Below are 20,096 nucleotides of genomic sequence, written 5' to 3'. Positions count from 1 at the left end.
TCGCGGCTGTACAGAGTCGGTAAAAGAAGGGCGTTATACTGGAGAGAGGTACATAGTCGCTGGTGTTGACTTTGGTATACTGACTGATCATACATATGCTGTACATTTCCTTCGTTTGGACGTTCTCATCACGCTCTGCTGCATTATAGTTCTCGGGAGCATCCTCAAACCGTCGAGTTGTTCTCCTCCAGCGTGCTTGCGCCCCAAGAAGTCACCGTCGGTCCAGCTTGTGCCTGACATGTTGGAGCAACTTTCGCAACGGCATCTGCGACCTCAAGGACGAGTTTGTCATCGCCATATTGGCCAATGACTTGAATCCCAACACTTTCGTCGAAAGCGTAATCCGCATGCTCAGCGGTCTGGTCCTCGGGCGTTATCTGGACCGGAATGCTGATCGCCGGTAAGCCAGCAAGACTGGCTGGTACTGTGAAGACATCGTTCATGTAGGCTGAGATGGGGTCTTGATCTTTGACGTTTGCTAGTGAAGGCGCAGGCGTAGGAGCTGTAGGACAGACGATAACATCCACCTTATCCACTTCCTCAGCTGACTCAGAAGTCCCTTCAACTAGAGGATTCTGTGTGGAGAAGACATTGTTGAAGTCTTGTTGAACTACTCTGCGCACTTTCTGCGCTTGGATGAAGTAATTGTCGATCGCCTGTGCACTAAGCGTGAAAGCGCCCAGAAGGATACGTCGTTGTACCTCCGGTCCAAATCCTTGTCCTCTGGTTTTCGCAAACAATACGCTTTCGGGCGTTCCATCAATACCCTCTGCCCTGCTCCCGTAACGAACGCCGTCGTACTTGGCCAGATTACTCGAAGCCTCTGCTGGTGCAAGAATGTAGTATGCTGACAGTGCGTGCTGCGTCGCTGGTAGGCGTACGGGATGCAAGCTGTGTCCTTGCTCCCATAAGAACCTCAGTGTGCGCAACCATGCTTGGCGGACAGCTGGCTGCAATGTAGTGATGTTATAGTCCAGCGGGATACCGATTCGCAACGGGGTTGAAGATCTCGTGCTGTCTTTTTCAAGACGAGCGCGAGTCGAAGGGGGAAGTGATGTGGGATCTTGGGGGTCGTAGGCGTTGAGCTTGTCTGCAATCGAGATTAGACATGTCACCAAGATCGAGAGGTCTTTGACTACTTACCGAAGACAGCACCAACATCACCGACATTCTTACCCAGGATACCAACAGTATCAAGAGAGTTCGCGTACGCAACGACGCCCCATCTCGACAGTAGCCCGTAACTTGGCTTGAATCCCACAACACCTGTGTACGCTGCAGGTAGTCTGACAGAACCGCCTGTGTCTGTTCCCAGAGCTGCCCAGCACTGTGCACTCGCAACAGCAAGAGCGCTTCCTCCCGAACTGCCTCCAGCACTTTTCTCTTCATCGGCCGTATGTCTGTACATCTTCACAGGCCCAGCATGTGAGTGTGTAGAGTGCGAGCCCATCCCAAACTCATCCATGTTCGTCTTCCCGGCGACCACCGCGCCTGCATCCTGCAGGAGCTTTACTACCGTTGCATCGTATGGGCTTGTGAAGCCTTTCAATATCCCCGTGGATGCTGTGGTCTTCAGGTCTTTCGTGCAGATGTTGTCCTTGATCGCGATTGGCTTGTCTGTGACATCGTGAAACCTGGTCTTTACATGGTCGCTGGTAGAAGTCTCGCCGCGAGAGAGCAATTTCGAGGGTTCGGCAAGCGAAACGAAGGCATTGAGGTGTGCGTATTTCGATTGGTTGGCTAGGTATTGCTTCGCATGCTTAAGGAGTGACATTTGGGTCGGGGCGCATCTCGTCACTTTTCGAAGTTCGAGCTGCGGAAGTCGCAAAGAAGCTCGTGCACGGTCAGTAAACAGCTGTCTGGGGAAGGTGCATGACTCGCTGCTACCTCTGTTCATAAACGTGATCTTTGGATCGGTGAAATAGTCAAGTCTATGGTAACAGTATCACACGATTCGGTGTGTATTGCTTGCCCTAGAAGAAATTGGTGGAGTTCATTCACATCTGCTACTTGGCCATGCAATATGTGCGCCTATAGCGTGACTAGCACACGAGGTGAGCTGTGAGAACTCACAAAGGAACTTGTCGCGACCGAGTGTATTCTAAGTACTTGTCGTACAATCAAGTTGCTGTTTTATCTGCGTTGCGCCTAATTCCTGTTTATGCAGTCCCACGGCCGCGCGATGTCGAAATGTCAGAAGCGGGATGCGTTGCAGGGATGTTGGATCGACGCCTCAATGACGTTCGTGGTCTCCTTTCAAGCGTGGTACACCACTTTCCTGGAATGCCTTCCACTTCAGAGGGGCTCGTACCTCACAAGATTCCCTACTTCACCGACCTCTCCTGGAAGATATACGACCTCAAATTTGCCCTGCTCGACCCAAGTCAACCAACCGCCATGACAAAATCACAGGCGCTCCAGTCGAACCTGGACGTCGACTACGTGATTAGCTACCGCTTCACGAAGACAGGTATGCGGCATGTGAATACACTAAAAGGCACTTAGAACCTGACCGTCCTACAGACAAGGCCAAAGCTGCTGCTCAATTCGAGAAGCTGTGCCATGCCCTTGCAAATGTGGGTCTGCAGACGGAAGCCCGCAATGGAGACAACCACTCAGTGCTGCTCTTCGTAAGGGTAGCTTCAGACGAGCACTTGTTCGGCGAAGTATACAGGTCAAGGTAGGAATAAACCCATAATCTCAGGTCAAGAACAATGCTGACCCAGATTCAGAGTGCGAGACTGGATGCATGGCGTCCGCTCTGCTGCCCCCGACAAAGAGACACGTGCAGCACTCGAAGCTGAGCCCCTCTACGAAGCCGAACGCCTACGAATCATTTACCAACTAATCACCAACCCTGTATACGAAGGTGGAGCTGGCATCACACCTAAGGAAGGAGAGTGGGAGAATGTTGAGTCCATCTTTGCTCTGCACGACCACGCATACAACAAGGATTGGATCAAGAAGTGGTCATCATCCTACTTCCTTAAGACTGAAGACCTTGATGATATCAGAAACCGCCTAGGCGAGAAGGTTTGTACCACGATCCAAGTCCTTTGGCTATGCAAGCTGACCGTTGCAGATTGCTTTCTATTTTGCCTTCACACAGTCCTACTTCACCTTCCTGATCCCTGCAGCAGGTTTTGGTACATTCGCATGGCTCTTCTTTGGCCACTTCTCACCCATCTATGGCTTGTTCAGCGCGTTGTGGTGCATCATCTTCACTGAATACTGGAAACACCAGGAGGGCGATCTTAGTGTTCGCTGGGGTGTTAAGGGTGTCTCTAGGATTGATACCAAGAGGAGGAACTTCCAGCATGAGAAGACCGTCACAGACCCCGTCACTGGCGAGCAAGTTGGGTTCTTCCCTGCACAGAAGCGATACCAGAGGCAGTTGCTTCAGATCCCCTTCGCCATCGCAGCCACTCTCATGCTTGGAACCGTCATTGCAACCTGCTTCGGTATCGAGGTCTTCATCTCGGAGGTTTACAACGGGCCGCTTAAGAGCGCCCTGGTCTTCATCCCTACCGGTATCCTCACCACGGTCAACCCTATTCTGAACACTATCCTGACTCAGTTCGCTACACGACTTACCAAATTCGAGAACTACGAGACCGCAAGTGCATTCGAGTATGCACTGACCCAAAAGATATTCGTCTTAAACTTCATCATGTCATACCTTGGCATCTTCTTGACTGCTTTTGTATACGTTCCTTTTGGTACCGTCATTGTACCATACCTCGACGTCTTTAATGTGGCCGTTCGACCATTCGCCGAGGACGAGAAGCAGCTGCACCTCCACACAACCACCGGCACTTCCAGTTGGGCAATCAACCCAGACCGTCTCCGCAAGCAAGTCATCTACTTCACCGTCACTGCGCAAGTCGTCAACCTTGGCATGGAGCTCATTGTCCCGTACCTCAAGCGCCGCGGCTTCGCCAAGTACAAGGAGATTCAGTCTGAGCGTGCAGCGAAGAACGGCGGTGCTGCTCCTTCAGCTGCCGCTAACGACCCGCCTGAGGATGCTGCATTCTTGGAGCGCGTTCGCAAGGAAGCCGAACTCGACGTCTACGATGTGACTGCCGATCTCCGTGAGATGGTTGTTCAGTTCGGCTACCTGTCTCTCTTCTCTGTCGTCTGGCCCCTCACCGCTGTATCCTTCCTTGTCAATAACTGGATCGAGCTTCGCGCCGATGCTATGAAGATTTGCGTCGAGATGCAACGTCCTATCCCCTGGCGCGCAGACACCATCGGCCCCTGGCTCGACTCCCTCAGCTTCCTTACTTGGCTTGGCAGTCTCACCACCTCGGCTCTCGTCTACATGTTCTACGGCGATGGCAACGGCCCCGATGGCAAGCCCTCCAACATCCAGCTCTGGGCCCTGCTCCTCACTGTCTTCTTCTCTGAGCACATCTTCATCCTCGTCCGCACAGCTGTTCGCATCGCCGTATCCAAGATGGATTCTCCAGGCCAGCAGAAGGAGCGTCGTGAGCGCTTCCTGATCAGGAAGCAGTTCTTCGAGGAGAACTTGAGCAAGTTGCAGAAGTACCCTACTTTGACCGATGGTGGCGAGGAGATTACTAGGAAGTCGCTCGAGGAAGATGCCAGGCAGTCCAGCCTCAGGGAGACCACTCCTGAGACGCGCTTCTGGAGTCGCCAGCGCGGATGGAGGGAGTCTGCTAGTGTGGGCAAGACGCTGATTGAGAGGGCCGAGATTGGGGCTAGCCCTGAGAGGAAGAAGGAGCTGTAGGAGCTGTGAATGGAAGGATGGCTGGCGGAATCGAGTTATGTGCCAAAGGACGAGGTGCAGGAAGAGCAGAAGGAAGAGCAGGTTGAGGCGTGTTCTTGGGTTGAGCATTTCTAGCCTGGCGTTTTGAGCGACCTAAGCAACATCAATATCACTTTTTGAAATTCACAAAAGCAGACTCTGTTCTAGATTCCCTTGCGATGCATGAATGGCGCATACGGAAAACAGTTATAAGCGTAGATGTATCTCATTGTGTGTCCTAGGTTCTCCAACCCACTATTCCACTCGTCCGTCATGTCTCTCTATGCCTCTTCAACCAGCTGCCACCCCGTGCTGAGCTTTTCATTTCATCCGCCACGCTGTATGCAAATATCCCTAAAGTATGAACAAGTCTCGAACGAATCTTTCCGCGCTTAGTAGCCGACCTTCTTCAGGTACTCGCCCAGCTCGGCCACGCTGTTGAAGGCGTTGGTAGTCTGGACTTCCGCGTTGTGGTGTGCGATCAGGAGCGCTTGGGTTGTCTTGTAGGCTACAATGCCTTCCTTGCCCTATAACAATGTATATATCAGTGTCTGTGCGCGGGCGAATGCTTGCGGTGGGGTGAAAAGTAGTTGTGAGGCGTATGAGCGGTGTAATCTGGAGAGGATAAGGCGCACCTTCTTTGCCTTGAGTGAGTCGTCTGATGCCTCGATGGTCATGTACTTCTCGCCGTTGATCTTCACGCCGTTGGCGATTACGGACTTGGGCTCGCTCTTGTCGTTGAACGAGGCGGCGATGGCGCCCATCTCGGCGGCGGTGAGCTGCTGCTGTCAGCCTTTGTCTCGTAACATCTGCGCCCTTGCTCTATCGTGTTGCCACAGCTAGGCGCAGTGTGATATTGCCGGACGTACGGAGAAGCCTGGGGACGAGGCCCAGGTAGTCTGGCCGGTGGCATCGCAGATGACAGCCTTGTCGATGTTGCCAGTGCCAACGAGGCTGCGGGGGCGATTAGAGACGCTCTGTATACATTGCAGGTAGCTATATACCTCTGGTCGACGTATGCTGTTGTTGCGGGTCAGCTTCAATAATGGTCCCAAGTGCGTCACCAGTGCTCACCTTGCCAGGACATGTTTACTGAGGGGTAGTGTGCGGGCTGCGGGAGCTTGGTGTGAGATGGGGTGCGTGGAGGTACTGTTAGGACTGTCACAGGAGAAAATCACAAGTTTGAGGCGAGGTAGATCAACAAGGTCTGACTAAGCGGCAGTGAATGTATGCGGTGTGGAAGGGCGGGTGTTGGGTGTTGTCGCGCGGTCGGGTTGACCCGTTTGGCGTCCTTTGGTGGGGCAGAAGGCAATTGATTCAAAAACTCACGGCGGGGTTGCAACGGGCGACGAACAGAGCAGCTATGATGTTGTCTCAACATAATGTGATATTGACTGCCTATAGCGATTGCGCCATCGTGCAGCTGCCTTCGAATGGGACGTCTTACACTGCGTCTGCCTCAGATTTGGGGCAGGTCGCAGCTGCCAAATTTGACATCAGCCAGCACGCACGAGCTGGGTTCTACGCGCATCTGCCGCGTTGCTATCCTGGCTTAAGATTTCGTTGCACAAGACCGGTCAAATCATGCCACATTCAACATAGTGGTGTCCTGAACATGTCCTGGGCATTAAATTGCTGACTTCGGAGAATAACAATTACATTGTGGGACTTATGGCGGTAAAGGTGATTTGAGCTCGTGCTCGATGACCAAAGAGTACACAAAGCTCAAAACTGTCTCGAGGTACTGATCAAGAGAGCGGCAGGAGCAATGGCAACACAGCGTTGACTTTAATTGGATAATTCTTCATGACTTCAGTTGCTCTTTGACATGCAGATGTCGCCACTACAATGCCCAAAACACTTAGCTTTGTTCTGTAGGCAACAACTCACTTCAGCAAGCGTCCAGCCCTTCTACCGTCCAGCGCTCACACCTTCCTGTCATCTACAGCTTATTTTCGAATTGTTCACTCTGGTCTAAATCGGCTGCAAAATGACCAACCCCACAGCCTCTGTTCCTATCACCATTCGTGGTCGCTACCTTTGGAGAGGAGACGAGCGGGTTAGAAGTTGATTGACTTCACTCATCCTTCTTCTTGCTGATAAAAGCACAGTTCTTTGTCCGAGGAGTTGCATACCAAGTTCCAGATATGCAGGATCCAATCTCGGATGCACGGCTGCCACAGCTGAAGCACGACATCTCACTGTTCAAAGAGTTGGGACTGAACACACTATTTGTTTGTTTGTGATCGCAACTTCGATACAACCATGCACGGCTGATAGTAGAAGACCATGTCGACGATATCAAAAGTCACGATCAAGCCATGAAAATGCTTGAGGAAGCTGGAATCTACGTCTTGACGACAATAACCACGCGGTTCAACGCCATCAATCGTCTCGATCCGTACAAGTCCTACCACCGTCCGGCTATGAACGAGTTCTTCCAGACTGGGAACTTCATGGCGCAATACCCAAACACACTGGGTCTTCTTGTGGGTTTGAGTCTGGTCAATAGTAAAGATACCGAGAAAGCCGCCCCAGTTGCTAGAGCAGTGACGAGAGATCCAAGAGGTACATGAAGCTGCAAAACGAAGCCTGCGGCCAAAGGATACTCCCCATCGGCTACAATGCTACTACAGTCAACCAACGAGACATGATGATACTCGACTACCTGTCTTTAGGCGACGCAGGCAGCTCGATCGATTTTTGGACGGTCAGTCTTACCTCAATGCTTTCAAATGCCAACGTACTAACTCGCCTGGACAGTGTAACTGCTACATTTGGGCTGGGAAATCGAACATGCAGGTATCTGGCTATGAAGCGCTGCTTGCACGCCTCCAAACCGCCGCTATACCGATTGTTATGTCCGAGTATGGAACAAACATACCGAATCCACGACTGTTCCAGGAGACAGCAGCCCTGTACTCACCACGGATGAGCCAAGTCTTCTCCGGAGGCTGCGCATACGAGTTCTGGCACGGCTCAAATAGCTACGGTCTTGTCGAACTCGTGCGTCAAGAGCAAGCCCGATCCTCGCCTGCCTGGGCTGTTGAGCAACGTCGTGAAAGAGCCCTGGCTCGGTCCGATGATATCACGAAGACGGCAGAGAAGCGGGAGACGGAGCGAGGGATTTTGTCGGTCTTCCATGACTTTGTGAACTACAAGAAGAATCTGGATGCGACGAGGGACATCGAGAGCAATTGGGAAGGGGAGGTTATGGAACGTGAGGCGGCCGAACGAGGAAATGTCGATACCACACAGTTGAACTGGCCCTGGGAACCAGAGTTTCAGATCCCTGATACTGTTGTGGACTGGGCAGAGACTGAGGACTTGGTTAACGGCAAGGGACTTGTTTATGCAATGTAGCTTATATTTGAGGGTCGAACACATAATGGATATATTGTGTACTTCCATAGTCTTAGACTCAGATAGGACGTTAAACCAACCAAACAACCAATTCAATCAATCAATCAATCGATCGATATATTGTGTAGTTGGTAGCTCAGGAAGGATAGCGTAGTTGGTTGTCAAGTAGGGTGATCTGTGCGCACACTAGTGATGAGCACTCACGGACGCCCATGCAGCAAGCTTTAAGCTTCAAAGAAAGTTGATCAGCTTCCACATCTTTCAACCTCGAAGTCACAATATTCGATGAAAACACCTTTAGACATCGAGACCCTCACACACCCAGTCAGACGTCAGATTGTTCATTATGCCATCGCGCTCGCCGTCCCCAATGGACCAGTCGCGGTCACGAACGCGTTCTCAAAGTCGCGACCGTTCGCGCACACGATCCCCTAGACGCTCACTCTCAGCACGATCGCGATCGCCTCGTGGATCAAGATCCCCTCGTTCTCAGTCACGCTCTCGTTCGCGCACACGGTCGCCCACGCCGAGGCGCAACGGGCACAGAAGCTACACACCAAATGTCAGATCAAGGTCGCGGTCGCGGACAAGATCCCCAAATGGGAGAGGAAGGAGTTATACTCGCAGTCCTACCCCAAGAGATGGATCGCCGGCGCCGAGGAGTGCAAAGGTAAGGGACATCTCGCCTGGCAGGAGACAGCCTAGCACTGCAGGTCTTGACATCTTGCAGATCGTAGTGGAGGCGTTGACAAAGAACGTCAAAGAAGGTCATATTCGCGAGATCTTCGGCAAATATGGGACAATCAAGGATTTGAGGATGCCCATGAATCCAGTTTGTACGTACACACATGTCCATGCAATAAGGCTATACTGACTCGACAGTCAACGTAAATCGCGGAACCGCATACATCATGTACGAAGAAATTGACGACGCCGAGCGCGCAATCGCAAAAATGCACGAAGCACAGCTAGACGGCGCAAAGATCCAGGTCTCGATTGTCCTTACACGACGCCGATTTTCGCAGACACCACCCCCGAGACGAGGGGGACTGCCTCCACGCTTCCAGGATGATCACAACGGGTATGGAGGCGGAGGGCCACCTGGCGCGTACAGACCACCACCAATGGGCGGCTACGGAGATGCACGAGGACGTGGACGATCGCCTTCACCGCGAGGAGGATGGCGGGGCCGAGGCAGGGGAAGGGGCAGAGGAGGACGTGGAGGCGGAGACTTTGGATACAGGCCACGCTCATACTCGAGGTCTAGGAGCAGGTCACCACGCAGGAGCATGTCACGATCATCATACAGCCGGTCACCATCAAGGACACCGCCACGTCGCAGAGGAGGTGGTGGAGGCTATGCGCGAAGGGACTCGCCACCGAGAAGAGGGGGACGAGGTGGTGGTGGAGGAGGGAGAAGGAGCCCAAGTTACGATTCGTACGACAGCCCCCGCTCAAGGAGCCGGAGCAGAGACCGCAGATAGAAACTACCCGTCTTAGTCGAGGATCCCTACAAAGAGAAGGTGTTGTCCAGCATCGTCTGATGTTGTCGGTCTCTGCAGCTCCTTCCCGCGGCCTTGAATATGCCAAGGACCTGAACAAACTGGAAAGAGCCCCCAATCCTGTGCAACTAACAAGGGAGCACCGCATATCCAGCAAACATTTTCAGGAGCTTCAGCCTTTCGTCGTTACATTCCAATGCAGTCAGACGATCGATCTATGCATACGTTCGTTGGAAGAATCAGCAACGGCACCACCGATATTGGTTTTGGCCCCGAGTTGCCAGAGGATGCTTATGGCCCAGAGGCCGCAAATGGTGGTTATGGCCCTGAGCGCATTGCATACGCTGCATTCCATGACGCAGCTAGCACCTTCGCTGGCGCCGAAGCATTCATGCACAACATCGTAGAAGCGATGACCGTGTACATGCGCCTGCATGACAAGGCGAACTTCAGCACACCAGTCAAGGGGAGAGTCTTGAACGAAACGACATGCGTGCACATCGCGTGGCCCTGGGTGACGTACTCGACGATCATCGTGGTTTTGCTGATCTTCTTCTTCTTCTTCGGTGCCATGATCTGGCAAGGTCGGGCAGCACAGGCAGCCTTGCGAAAAGAGTGGGGTTCGGACAACAACTGCACGTTTGACTTCAAATCCTCTTGGGTTTCTTTTCCACGGTTTGGATCGAGACTCTCGAGCAACATTCAGTCGGTGTAGCTGGAAATAGGACAAAGAGGCTGAAGAAGATGGCAGACACGGTTACCGTCAAGCTTGTACCGCCTATGGATGGGCTCAAGCTGTCTTTGAAGGTGGACTAGTCAGCGAAGAGATGATCACGGTGCTGAACCTTGTTGACCTTCTACGTGGACAACTTCTTTTGTCTACAACATTGATGATTCGTTATTAGGATTTAACAGAGAACTATGGAATTGTAAACAGCATGCTGATAAATAATGTTGCTGTCTTCAAACACCTAAGATTTCCATCTTGCAAGCACAGGTTGAGCCATTCTTCAGAAGCGGGAAAAAAATCGTGGAGTGTAACCATCGTCTCTTTTGGAAGACCGTACGGGTGCACCAAGAAAACTCCTACCCGACAGAAGTCAAAGTCGAGTGCATGTTTCTTATGTCAGCAGTATGCAAAAAGGCATGCAAATGTGTGATGCTGGAGTTAAGTCAGTATATATCGCGAGGTCAAAAAGCCCGTATCGAAGGAGTCTGCGAGACGGTCGGTAGCTGCGAAAATGAAGCGCACAGTAGTCAAGTCATCAGTTGTACAACAATGTTGATCCTGGAGGTGGTTAGTATATTGAAGGGCGCTGAATTTGCAGCACCAAAGGTCCGTGACATACTCCACTGACTTTGGAACTCGCAATGTGTAGGCGGCGGAATGTTTGGGAGGCGTTCAGACGACTATTAGTAGCACTACAGTACATCAATGTGGACGTTGAAGAACACAATGTTAGCAAATGGCCATATAAAGGTCCTCAATAAAGCTATCTGCATCATGCTGTCATACTGAAAGAATCTCAAATACACTAACTTGTCGTATATGTGTGCAAGATCCTCGTGCATACTGCACCATGATGGCTTCAGCGCCTCACCAAGGGCCAAATTCCATCCCAAACACCTTCAAACTAATTACAACTCATTTTCACTACCTCCTCCGCGCAAGCATACTGTTATTCGGCGTCTACAATCATGTCATCGCCACCCTGGTCCTCATTTTCCTCCGCTGCCTTCATGCCTGCTTCGAAGCTGGGACACATCTGTGCCGCCTTGAGAGCCAGCTGATAGCGCATGACAAGCTTGGTGCCACCCGCGTTGAGGCCCTTCGCCTTGCACATCTTGCAGAGTTGGTCGTGGTTCCACTCCATGTCAGCGTCGGCGAGGGATGCGACAAGCTCCTTCTTCGTCTTGTCGTCGGTAGGAAGGCCGCGGTTGACGCAGAGGTTGGTAAGGTCGGTCATGTTGAGGTAAGAGCGCGGATCGACCGTCTCAGGGACTTCCTTGGTGGCTTTGGTGGTCTTGAACGCCAGGGTCTTCGACGATGTCGATTTGGTGGACGCGTCCGTATCCAACTTGGTCTTCTTTCCACGCTTCTTAGGATTGGAATCAGCCTTCTTGATCTGCGCGTTGCGCTCTGTCTTTGCCTTCTGGTTTTCAGCTGCCTTCTGCATGCGAAGCTGAGCTTGGGCAGCTCGCTGCATAGCACGCTGGGCCTTCTCCTGCTCTTTTGCTGCGCGCTTGTTAGCGATCTCTTCGGCCTTCTGAGCGTTCTTGATCTTGACCGCGTCCTTGACGCGCTTCTCCATGGCCTCTCGGGTCTCTTTCTCAGCCGCCTCTTTCTCTCGGGCTGCTTCGCGTGATAGGCGGAAGACTTCGAGCTCTTCGCGACGGGTATCTGGGTCATCGTCTACGTCGCACGGGATGCGAGCAGTGCCTGACGTGAGCTGACCATAGCGGGTGCGGCAGGCGTTGGCTGAGAAGAGCGAGCCCTTATTGAGGCGGCGCATGTACTCGGAAACCTTGCGGAAGCGCCAGGCACGAATACGTTCAATCTCGTAGCTGATCTCAATATCGGCGAGAGCATAGGCTTGAGCGAGACGCTGGTCCTGGAGGGAGTCAGTAGACCATCTTAGCGGCAGAATTAGAATGCTGTGAACTCACATCCTCAAACTCCCACTCCCTGTAACCCTCTTGCAGGAGGAAGTCGACATTCTCAGCCTGCGCAAGACGGATGCGCATGATGCGCGTAGAGATGGACTTCTGATCATAGCGAACGCGACCGTCTTTTGCGAGCTTCTCGGCAATCTGGCGGTCACTATATCCCTTCTCACGCATCTCGAGCATGAGTTCGTCGTCGGAGTCCAGCTCTGCAGAGACCTTCTTGTGGTATGCGGGTAGGCTCTCACCCTTTTGGCGGTCGCCTGGAGGTAGTCAGTAACCGGAACACAATCCATGCCAAACTACACTTACGACGACCGAATGTGCCGAACACTCGAGTACTCTGGTGATTTGCGAGAGAGGAAGTGCCTTCATAGAGAATAAAGGCCTCTCCGCCCTCCGCTTTGATGCGCATGTTGGTCTGCTTGGAGTGATTCAGGTTGTTCTCAGGAGCTTCAGTGCCGGCGCGCTTGCGCTTCTTGCCAACGATGGCATCATCGTAGTCGCCAATGTCGTCTTCGTCATCCTCATCGATTTCGAGCCCCAGAGTGTCGAAGCCATCAAGCTTGAAGCCGTCGCCGTCGCCCTGCCTTCCGTCAGTGAATGCCTCCAGGGTGCTCAATGATCTCTCACATCATTCATTCCCACCAGTGTGGTATCCTCCGTGTAGTCGTCCTGGTCATCGTTCGAAGCAATATCCATGGCATCTTCAAAGGCCATATCATCGATGGGCTCGGCGTCTGTATTATGTGTCAGTGTCATCAATCGTTGAAGCCAGCAGGCGGAGTCTTACCGTCAAAGCTGAAGGCTGAGTTCGCCATGTCGTCGGCAAAGTGCATGGAGTTGGAATGGTTCGCGTTGTGTAAAAGATTTGAAGTAGAACAGGCTGAGGTGTCGGTGTTTATAAAACTACTAGTCAAATATGTGAAGTGCTCCTCGGTAAGTCTACAAACGCAGAAGGAGCAGGTGAGAGAGCTCTGTATTCGCCAGCCTGGCAGGTGAGAGCCAAACGCACCCCCCTAAATCTGGGCTGTTGGCTCCAAGCTAGCTTGTGAAAGCTCTAAATGCGCTATCTGCAAACGAAGATGTGGCAGTGAGTAGTCGGAATCGAAATTGTGAAGAGACATGGAAGTGGTTCTTGCGTTTCAGACACGTCGAGAAACGCAACAACTCGCCAATACTGCCGCAGCTGTGGAAGCAGAGTAACGAAACTACAGAAGTAAGTTGTGCAAAAGTGAAGACAGTGATAGCCGTTGTTACCTTTCGATCGTGCTGTTCAAGTCGTACAATGCAAGAGCATATCGGTGGGCTCCATCGCGCCTTCGGCGTTGGATTAGACATACTCACAAGCTTGTGGCAGGAGATGAGCTGATCACAGAGATATATTGGTCGTGCTGTAGCAGAAGTAATAGTGTTCATGGGATAAAGGATCACGGAGTCTACATGAGAGCTCGAACTGACCGTCACCAAGCTTGCGACATCGGCTACTGCAGTATAGTGTTGATTGTACCGAATATCCTATACTTTCATTTCGATCGAAGGAGATGTTGATAGACGGAAGGGCGTGCCACGCGAAGTGAATCAGTGCAGAGTGGTCCAATGCACAAATCCACTCGACAATGACAAACGAGTAATGCATTGGCGAATCAATGCGAGAACATACTCAGCAAGCGACTCCGTTTTGAAGGATTTTGCTGTTGTTGATATCTCCTCAAAAAGACAAAGTTGTGTGGGGTGGAATGGCGTTGAACATGACCATTGAGCTTCACATGGCGCGCGCTAAGAAACCCTGCCGATGACGTACGGGCTCTTGGATTGCGACCAGACTCACAACAGGGCCACAACGACATGCTTACCGCGTTGCGATCGCCGTGCAAGGAAGATCGCCTTCAGGGTGGCTGAGCCGCTGTCAAAGACCTTTAATAAACGTCAGTCCTAGCAAATACCTAGAATACCCCTCAAGTTCGACTCAAGTTGCACAAACACCCCGCAACCAGCCGTGAAAGATCAACATCCATCATGGCTTCCTACCTTCAAAAGCTGCGACCGAAGTCAAAGCAGAATGACCCCGCCAACTTCAGAGAAACAGTCGTTCACAATGCGCCAAAGCCAGAAGACGCAGCCAAACCTACAGGACCCGTCCCTCAACCACCGCCTGCGCCAACGATCAGCGAACCCGCCGATGAGACTGGCGCAGAGCCTGTCCTAGACGAGGAAGACGAGAAATTTCTCGAGCGGCTCGCCGCGATTGCCTCAGAACCCGAGGGCACACCTCCTCCACTACCCGGCCGCCCAGCCGTGATCATCGACGAACATGGACAGCAGAAGGTCGGAAAGGATGCACAAGATGCGTTGATGGACGGCGCAGACAAGATCGCACTTCCAAAAAGCCCAGCAGAGAAGAAGCCATTCACATCATACTTCGCGCTTCCCAAGTTTGGCAAGAAGACCGACAAAACCGAGAGAGAGAAGGACAGCACAACAAAAGACAAGAAGGGCAAAGCCAAGGTCACAGACGCCGAGCGCAACGAGCTCGCCGACAACCTCCTCGCCGCCGCCGAAGCCTCGAAGTCCGCTGACGAAAAGGAAGTCGAGAAGGAGACTCAAGATCTCACCAAGATCCTCGAAGAGCTCAATATGTCCGCCGTGAACAACCGCGTGTTCTCCTTCAGCAAAGAGTCTGAAGAGCTCCTCCAGAAGTTCACTCTCGTATTGAAGGACGTCGTCAACGGCGCTCCAACGGCTTACAACGATCTCGAGAAGCTCTTCACCGACTACGACGCCCAATTGAAGAAGATGTACGGCGGTCTTCCACCTTTCCTGCAGAACTTCGTCAAGAGCCTCCCCGCGAAGCTCACAGCCGGCCTCGGTCCCGAACTTCTCGCTGCAAGTGCAGAAAAGCCCGGCTTCGACGGCAAGCAGCGCGCCGGTGGTGAGGGAAGCAGGAGCAAGAAGAGCAAGATACCGGGCGTGCCCAAGATTCCTAGTCTCAAACAATTAGTCTCTGCTCAGGGAGCGGTGGCTACAGCACTCCGCAGCATTGTCAACTTCTTGAAGTTCAGGTTTCCAGCTCTGGCTACAGGAACGAACTTGATTATGAGTTTGGCTGTAATGAGTAAGTCAACCCTACCGCCTCCTACGGACATCTACTAACCTGACCACAGTCCTGCTCTTCGTGTTCTGGTACTGCCACAAGCGCGGCCGCGAGACCCGTCTGGAGAAGGAACGCCTCGCCGCAGAGGCCGCCTCAGCCGAAGCTTCAGGTGTTTCCAGCGCAGCTGTTAGTGATGACGATTCTGTCTTCGGCGACAAGAAGGGACAGAAGACGAAAGCTACGTCTGAGCCTGTCCCGAGGGTTGAGGGTGAGCCTACGGAACCGACGATTGCCAAGGATGATAAGGAGGACGGGAAGGCGACAGTGGCTGATTTACCGGATGTCTCGCAGCTTCCTGAGCCGGGCAAGGCACCGGAGAAGAAGTAAAAGCGCGAGTATCGCTGCTACTGCTTGGTCTAGATTGATTCTTTCTTTGCGTATACCCTGTTATGCCTTGTCATGAAGATAATGAGTAGTAATGAATACCCTTTTCGCAGCTTCATTTTCAGATGTCATGTCTCATTACTCCATCCGCCGAATCTGCATACCATCATCACGGCCGTGCCGTAACATTAACCCACATATCCTTGATCTCCCACAGCCCCAAACTATTGTGCGTCTTCCACGGCTCCGCTGGATTGCTCAACGCAAGATCAAAATGCCTCAGCAACTCAAACACACATTTATGCACTTCAATCAGCGCAATGTTCTTGCCCAAGCACACCCACCTCCCGTACCCAAAGATCATGTCGTTCGTCTCGATCATCTCCTTCAGCCTGCCCTTCTCAGCGGGGTTCGACTCGTCAACGAACCAGCGCTCTGGCCTGAAGACCGCGGCGTCGTCGCCGTAGAGGGATGTGTTGTTGCGGTGCATCGACCAGGCGGAGTATCCGATCATGGTGCCCCCGGGGATAAAGTACTCTTTGCCTTGCACAGTGACTACATCGCCGGCATCTGGGGCGATGCGGGAGAAGAGGTTTACGACGGGTGGGTGGACGCGCATTCCTTCTCGTACAACAGCGCCGAGGTAGCGGAGTTTGCGTGCTTCGGTATCCGGGATGACGTTTGGAGATGCAGGTGCAGCGCCTGATTTCACTGCTTCGTCAATCTCGGCCTGCAGCTTCGCGTATACGCGGGGATGGGTCGTGATGTAGAACAGGATGATTCGGATAGCGGCCGCGGTGGTATCAGAGCCAGCGACGATCTGCTCGAAGGCCTCCTGGAAGAGATCGTCGCCAGATACACCGTTGCGGATGAAGGAGGCGAGCATGTCGGATTTGCCTTCTGTTGACTTCAACCTGCGAGCGTCGACTATCTTGCGCGCTTCGTGCATCATGCGACCGTAACCGGTGAGATCTTTCTCAGAAGGACTGATTGCTGGGCCGATGATTGGAGTTTCTCGCATCCAGCCGAGGCCCATGCCGAAAGCTGTGTTGCCTATCTTGAGACCTTCTTCGGAGGATTTGAGGTAATCGTTCACGTCCTTGTTGGAGATGAGGTTGCCGAACGGTGTTCCCAGACCAATGTGGCTGATCACATCCAGAGTGAAGAAAGGGATCTTCTGGGCGAGGTCCATTGCTTTGAACGGTGTTGTTAACGCAGGTTGGGCAGCGTAAGTTTGAACAAGTTGTATGAGCTCTTGCACATGGCCGTCGATTGATGGTTCCAAAGTTGGATTCTCCTTCCCAGAATACTTTTGATTGTTAGCTTACATTAAGAAGCATCTTTATCAAATGTACTTACACCGGCATACATCTTCCTCCGTCTGACGTTGTGGCGCTCGTTATCACACTCGGTGAACACGTTGTCTTTTCCGGGCTCGAAGCGTGCTGCATGGTAGTACCATGGCGCCCTACGATATGGCGACCGAATGCCATTGATATGGGCCCATAGCTCTGGGTCGCTCGTTATCAAGTGCTCCGGCGACACTCTTGCAATCGGTCCTGAACAGTCAGTATGTCTACTCTGGTCCTGAGAGTGTTTGATGTACCATATTTCTCTGTCACATCACCATAGAAGCGCTGTGCTTGGCCGCTCAACACAGCCTTCGAATGCCACCACCATGAGATGCCTGTGGTAGTCGGACCCTGGAAATGGCTGAGGCGATAGTATTGGCGAAGACGAGCAGTGACCAGGTAAACCGCGATGACGAAAAGGACTAGATACAGACGTGAGACGGATCCCAGCAGCGCGCCAAGCTCACCAGTGTCCATGATAATGATCAAGTGACACGAGAAATCAACTGCCCTCGACTCTTAAGGCTGGCGATGAATAACAGGGAGTCACTGTTTGGCACGTTTGGTGGATCCTCAAGTATGGCAGGTGCCGTGGGCGCGTTGGCAGCGCGAGAATGCCGTGGGTCGTGCATCGCTGTCACAAGCAAATTGCTGGCACGATCTGGCTAGGGAGGGTGCGATGTCCGTGTTTGCATAGCAGCTGCCGTGTCTGTGATCAAGCGCGGTTCGCGGATAAAAGGTACCGTACGACGAGTGAACCTTTGCGGAATTCTACCCGCCAACCTGTTGACCAACAATCCGACCAAATGCATCTCCAACTGCTCCACTCGAAAGCGGAGTCCTCCCGAGCACGAAGGCTGGCCTGCAATAGCACGTGGATTGTCTCGTCGAGCTATGACCACCGTCAACTGAATGGATAAGAAGAGATGTTCTTTGAGCTTGAAGAGTATCGATACCGCGACAGTGGTCCAAAGAAATACTGGTATGACAGCCATCAATACAAAAAGCACATCAACACATAGCACAGCTGCCAGTCGTCGGTGGGAGATGCCCTGCATGAACGTCTGACCGAACACGGCCAGACTCACGATGTTCATGAAATCGCCTGCCCGTCTGCCTCAAAATGGTTTGGCCCGCAGCAGCGACCAGGTCTGAAGCCTGCAACCACGTTGCTTCCCGATGCACGTCCATCAACGGATCCGGAATTTACAGTCGTTCCGCGGTACATAGCCTCCTATCTCTCCAGGTTGCACGATCAGCACCAGGCAGAGTCGGTGTAGGTTCCTTTTCCTACTGTGTCTCGAGCATAAATCACCGGAAAAGCTCCCGAAATACTAGAAAATCTTACCATCTCCCTCCTCACTGCCTTATGAAGTACGAAAGGACTATTTGAGGTCATCTTTGACATCTGGCGAGTTCGCTTACCCAGGCCCATTGCATCCCGAGCCGAACCCGCAAGAAGTGTGGCGTTGTCGTTCCTGGCTCAAACGGTTAAAGCTCAATAGAATATGGCGACGTCACAACCAGAAAACACCATGGGGATAGGTGCACCAGCCTCTTCAGCGAATGTGGGGGAGACGGTATCTCTGTTGAGCGAGGCGGCACCGGTAGCAGCAGTGGATGGAGATGCATCGACATCTCCAGCAAGTGCAGCACCTGCAAGTAACAAGCAAAGTTCCGCGGAGACAGCGCCAGTGCCCACAACAGCGGCGGGTCCATCTACGGCAGTGGAATACGACCCTGCTCCAATTCAGCCTCCAATTCAACCTGTAAGTGTTTCAAATATATAGTTGACCAGTATCGAACAGTTCTTTGTGTGAAGATCACATCACGACTGCGAACTTTCATCCATTGCTAAAGCTCCCGCAGGAAAGTGACTTCGATGAATCAGACTCCGCGTATGGCGAACCAGATCACTTGAGCGATACAACATCTATCCCGTCTACTATCTGGAGACACCGCTATGAGAATGGTCGACGCTACCACAAGTTCCGAGAGGGCGAGTACTGGGGTCCAAACGATGAGGTTCAGAATGATCAACTTGACATTGCCCACCACATGTTCTTAATACTACTTGACAACAAGCTACATCTTGCACCCATCGAGAACCCCCAAAGAATTCTCGACCTTGGATGCGGCACCGGAATCTGGTGCATAGACATGGCCGACGGTTCGTACACCCCATGAACACGATACCCCTCAAAACTGACATCACAGAACACCCCGGCGCCGAAACCATCGGCGTAGACCTCTCCCCCATCCAACCCTCCTTCACCCCACCCAACTGCAAATTCGAGATTGACGATGTAACATCCTCCTGGACCTTCCCGTACGCCTTCGATCTCATCAACATCCGCGCTTTGTACGGGTCCATCGCCGACTGGCCCGCGCTGTATCAGCAAGTCTTCGACAATCTGCAGCCCGGCGGCTACCTGCATGAGGTTGAAATGAGCATCCAATTTAAGAGCGACGATGGCACGCTGACTCCAGATCATATTCTGAGCCAGTGGAGTGATGTTTTTCATGAAGCGTCGAATCGCTTTGGGAAAAGCTTTTATGAAGTGTGGAATTTGTCTACCTACGCGAAGAATGTAGGTTTCGTCGATGTGGTCGAGAACGTGTACAAAGTGCCCGTGAACGGGTGGCCGGCCGATCCTCGCATGAAAGAGATCGGGCGCTGGAACTTCCTGCATTGCACGCAGGGCGCCGAGGGATGGGGGTTGTTCCTGCTGACCAAGGTTATGGGGTGGAGTGTTGAGGAGGCGCAGGTGTTTATTGCAAAGTTCAGGAACGGACTGAAGGAACGAAAAGTGCATGCGTATTTCGAGGTTGTGCAGTTCAGTGCACGGAAACCAATGTACTAGATGAACCGGAGATGCACGCTCATCAAGCAAACATTGGAGGCGGGCTGAGGTGGATGACGTAAAGAGGCGATTGAAGTGTAGACGTTGCATTATCCAAAAGCAAGG

The 20,096-nt window shown here is 52.5% G+C and overlaps 11 protein-coding genes across 11 annotated transcripts; 6 read left to right on the top strand and 5 right to left on the bottom strand.

The window, feature by feature from the left end:
- Positions 1-71: 71 nt before the first annotated feature.
- Positions 72-1,968, bottom strand: BU25DRAFT_406956 (glutamyl-tRNA amidotransferas-like protein). The gene is made up of 3 exons (XM_033705410.1): positions 1,888-1,968; positions 1,144-1,833; positions 72-1,090 (listed from the first exon to the last, which is right to left on the bottom strand). Exons 2-3 carry the CDS (start codon positions 1,772-1,774, stop codon positions 165-167), a joined length of 1,557 nt encoding a protein of 518 aa, XP_033566618.1. The 5' UTR covers positions 1,775-1,833; positions 1,888-1,968; the 3' UTR covers positions 72-164.
- A 369-nt stretch (positions 1,969-2,337) lies between these two features.
- BU25DRAFT_406955 (DUF590-domain-containing protein) lies at positions 2,338-4,936 on the top strand. Its single transcript, XM_033705409.1, has 4 exons — positions 2,338-2,470; positions 2,524-2,680; positions 2,733-3,033; positions 3,083-4,936. The coding sequence occupies exons 1-4, from the start codon at positions 2,398-2,400 to the stop codon at positions 4,748-4,750; spliced, it is 2,199 nt and encodes a 732-aa protein (XP_033566617.1). The 5' UTR covers positions 2,338-2,397; the 3' UTR covers positions 4,751-4,936.
- A 46-nt stretch (positions 4,937-4,982) lies between these two features.
- On the bottom strand, positions 4,983-6,103 carry BU25DRAFT_406954 (Profilin/allergen). The gene is made up of 5 exons (XM_033705408.1): positions 5,843-6,103; positions 5,773-5,788; positions 5,638-5,722; positions 5,404-5,547; positions 4,983-5,295 (listed from the first exon to the last, which is right to left on the bottom strand). Exons 1-5 carry the CDS (start codon positions 5,853-5,855, stop codon positions 5,161-5,163), a joined length of 393 nt encoding a protein of 130 aa, XP_033566616.1. The 5' UTR covers positions 5,856-6,103; the 3' UTR covers positions 4,983-5,160.
- Positions 6,104-6,758: 655 nt separating this feature from the next.
- BU25DRAFT_437126 (glycoside hydrolase family 72 protein) lies at positions 6,759-8,170 on the top strand (the record flags this gene model as incomplete). The annotated part of the gene is made up of 5 exons (XM_033708985.1): positions 6,759-6,827; positions 6,880-7,006; positions 7,055-7,305; positions 7,335-7,478; positions 7,532-8,170. The coding sequence occupies 5 exons, from the start codon at positions 6,759-6,761 to the stop codon at positions 8,129-8,131; spliced, it is 1,191 nt and encodes a 396-aa protein (XP_033566615.1). The 3' UTR covers positions 8,132-8,170.
- A 733-nt stretch (positions 8,171-8,903) lies between these two features.
- BU25DRAFT_317764 (uncharacterized protein) lies at positions 8,904-9,135 on the top strand (the record flags this gene model as incomplete). Its single annotated transcript, XM_033702218.1, has 2 exons — positions 8,904-8,967; positions 9,014-9,135. Coding segments are annotated over 2 exons (186 nt in total), but the record flags the coding sequence as incomplete, so codon positions are not given.
- Positions 9,136-9,829: 694 nt separating this feature from the next.
- BU25DRAFT_454753 (uncharacterized protein) lies at positions 9,830-10,348 on the top strand (the record flags this gene model as incomplete). Its single annotated transcript, XM_033709890.1, has 1 exon — positions 9,830-10,348. The coding sequence occupies one exon, from the start codon at positions 9,830-9,832 to the stop codon at positions 10,346-10,348; it is 519 nt and encodes a 172-aa protein (XP_033566613.1).
- A 964-nt stretch (positions 10,349-11,312) lies between these two features.
- BU25DRAFT_428276 (uncharacterized protein) lies at positions 11,313-13,017 on the bottom strand (the record flags this gene model as incomplete). The annotated part of the gene is made up of 4 exons (XM_033708499.1): positions 11,313-12,245; positions 12,301-12,560; positions 12,610-12,883; positions 12,931-13,017. The coding sequence occupies 4 exons, from the start codon at positions 13,015-13,017 to the stop codon at positions 11,313-11,315; spliced, it is 1,554 nt and encodes a 517-aa protein (XP_033566612.1).
- Positions 13,018-13,238: 221 nt separating this feature from the next.
- On the bottom strand, positions 13,239-13,823 carry BU25DRAFT_151209 (uncharacterized protein). Its single transcript, XM_033700633.1, has one exon. It carries the CDS (start codon positions 13,714-13,716, stop codon positions 13,342-13,344), a length of 375 nt encoding a protein of 124 aa, XP_033566611.1. The 5' UTR covers positions 13,717-13,823; the 3' UTR covers positions 13,239-13,341.
- A 315-nt stretch (positions 13,824-14,138) lies between these two features.
- On the top strand, positions 14,139-15,888 carry BU25DRAFT_406950 (uncharacterized protein). Its single transcript, XM_033705407.1, has 2 exons — positions 14,139-15,412; positions 15,462-15,888. Exons 1-2 carry the CDS (start codon positions 14,317-14,319, stop codon positions 15,776-15,778), a joined length of 1,413 nt encoding a protein of 470 aa, XP_033566610.1. The 5' UTR covers positions 14,139-14,316; the 3' UTR covers positions 15,779-15,888.
- Positions 15,889-15,902: 14 nt separating this feature from the next.
- On the bottom strand, positions 15,903-17,604 carry BU25DRAFT_475975 (pisatin demethylase; the record flags this gene model as incomplete). The annotated part of the gene is made up of 3 exons (XM_033710940.1): positions 15,903-17,084; positions 17,135-17,334; positions 17,382-17,604. 3 exons carry the CDS (start codon positions 17,602-17,604, stop codon positions 15,945-15,947), a joined length of 1,563 nt encoding a protein of 520 aa, XP_033566609.1. The 3' UTR covers positions 15,903-15,944.
- Positions 17,605-18,662: 1,058 nt separating this feature from the next.
- On the top strand, positions 18,663-20,095 carry BU25DRAFT_487919 (S-adenosyl-L-methionine-dependent methyltransferase; the record flags this gene model as incomplete). Its single annotated transcript, XM_033711309.1, has 3 exons — positions 18,663-18,896; positions 18,997-19,297; positions 19,345-20,095. The coding sequence occupies 3 exons, from the start codon at positions 18,663-18,665 to the stop codon at positions 19,989-19,991; spliced, it is 1,182 nt and encodes a 393-aa protein (XP_033566608.1). The 3' UTR covers positions 19,992-20,095.
- Position 20,096: the final 1 nt, after the last annotated feature.

This window comes from Macroventuria anomochaeta (genome assembly GCF_010093625.1).
Source record: "Macroventuria anomochaeta strain CBS 525.71 unplaced genomic scaffold BU25scaffold_3, whole genome shotgun sequence".
Classification (NCBI taxonomy): Eukaryota; Fungi; Ascomycota; class Dothideomycetes; order Pleosporales; family Didymellaceae; genus Macroventuria; species Macroventuria anomochaeta.
The sequence above is the reverse complement of the archived record's forward strand: the minus strand, read 5'-3'. Positions and strand labels throughout refer to the sequence as shown.

Coding starts and splice junctions, on each gene's coding strand:
- BU25DRAFT_406954 (XM_033705408.1), bottom strand. Junction 5,548..5,637: donor CCTCGTCCCCAGGCTTCTCC/GTACGTCCGGCA, acceptor TGACAGCAGCAG/CTCACCGCCGCCGAGATGGG. Junction 5,296..5,403: donor ACTCACTCAAGGCAAAGAAG/GTGCGCCTTATC, acceptor ACATTGTTATAG/GGCAAGGAAGGCATTGTAGC.
- BU25DRAFT_406950 (XM_033705407.1), top strand. CDS start 14,317: ATGGCTTCCTACCTTCAAAAGCTGCGACCGAAGTCAAAGCAGAATGAC. Junction 15,413..15,461: donor TATGAGTTTGGCTGTAATGA/GTAAGTCAACCC, acceptor ACCTGACCACAG/TCCTGCTCTTCGTGTTCTGG.
- BU25DRAFT_151209 (XM_033700633.1), bottom strand. CDS start 13,716: ATGAACACTATTACTTCTGCTACAGCACGACCAATATATCTCTGTGAT.
- BU25DRAFT_406955 (XM_033705409.1), top strand. CDS start 2,398: ATGACAAAATCACAGGCGCTCCAGTCGAACCTGGACGTCGACTACGTG. Junction 2,471..2,523: donor CTACCGCTTCACGAAGACAG/GTATGCGGCATG, acceptor ACCGTCCTACAG/ACAAGGCCAAAGCTGCTGCT. Junction 3,034..3,082: donor GAAACCGCCTAGGCGAGAAG/GTTTGTACCACG, acceptor TGACCGTTGCAG/ATTGCTTTCTATTTTGCCTT.
- BU25DRAFT_406956 (XM_033705410.1), bottom strand. CDS start 1,774: ATGTCACTCCTTAAGCATGCGAAGCAATACCTAGCCAACCAATCGAAA. Junction 1,091..1,143: donor TGATGTTGGTGCTGTCTTCG/GTAAGTAGTCAA, acceptor TCTCGATTGCAG/ACAAGCTCAACGCCTACGAC.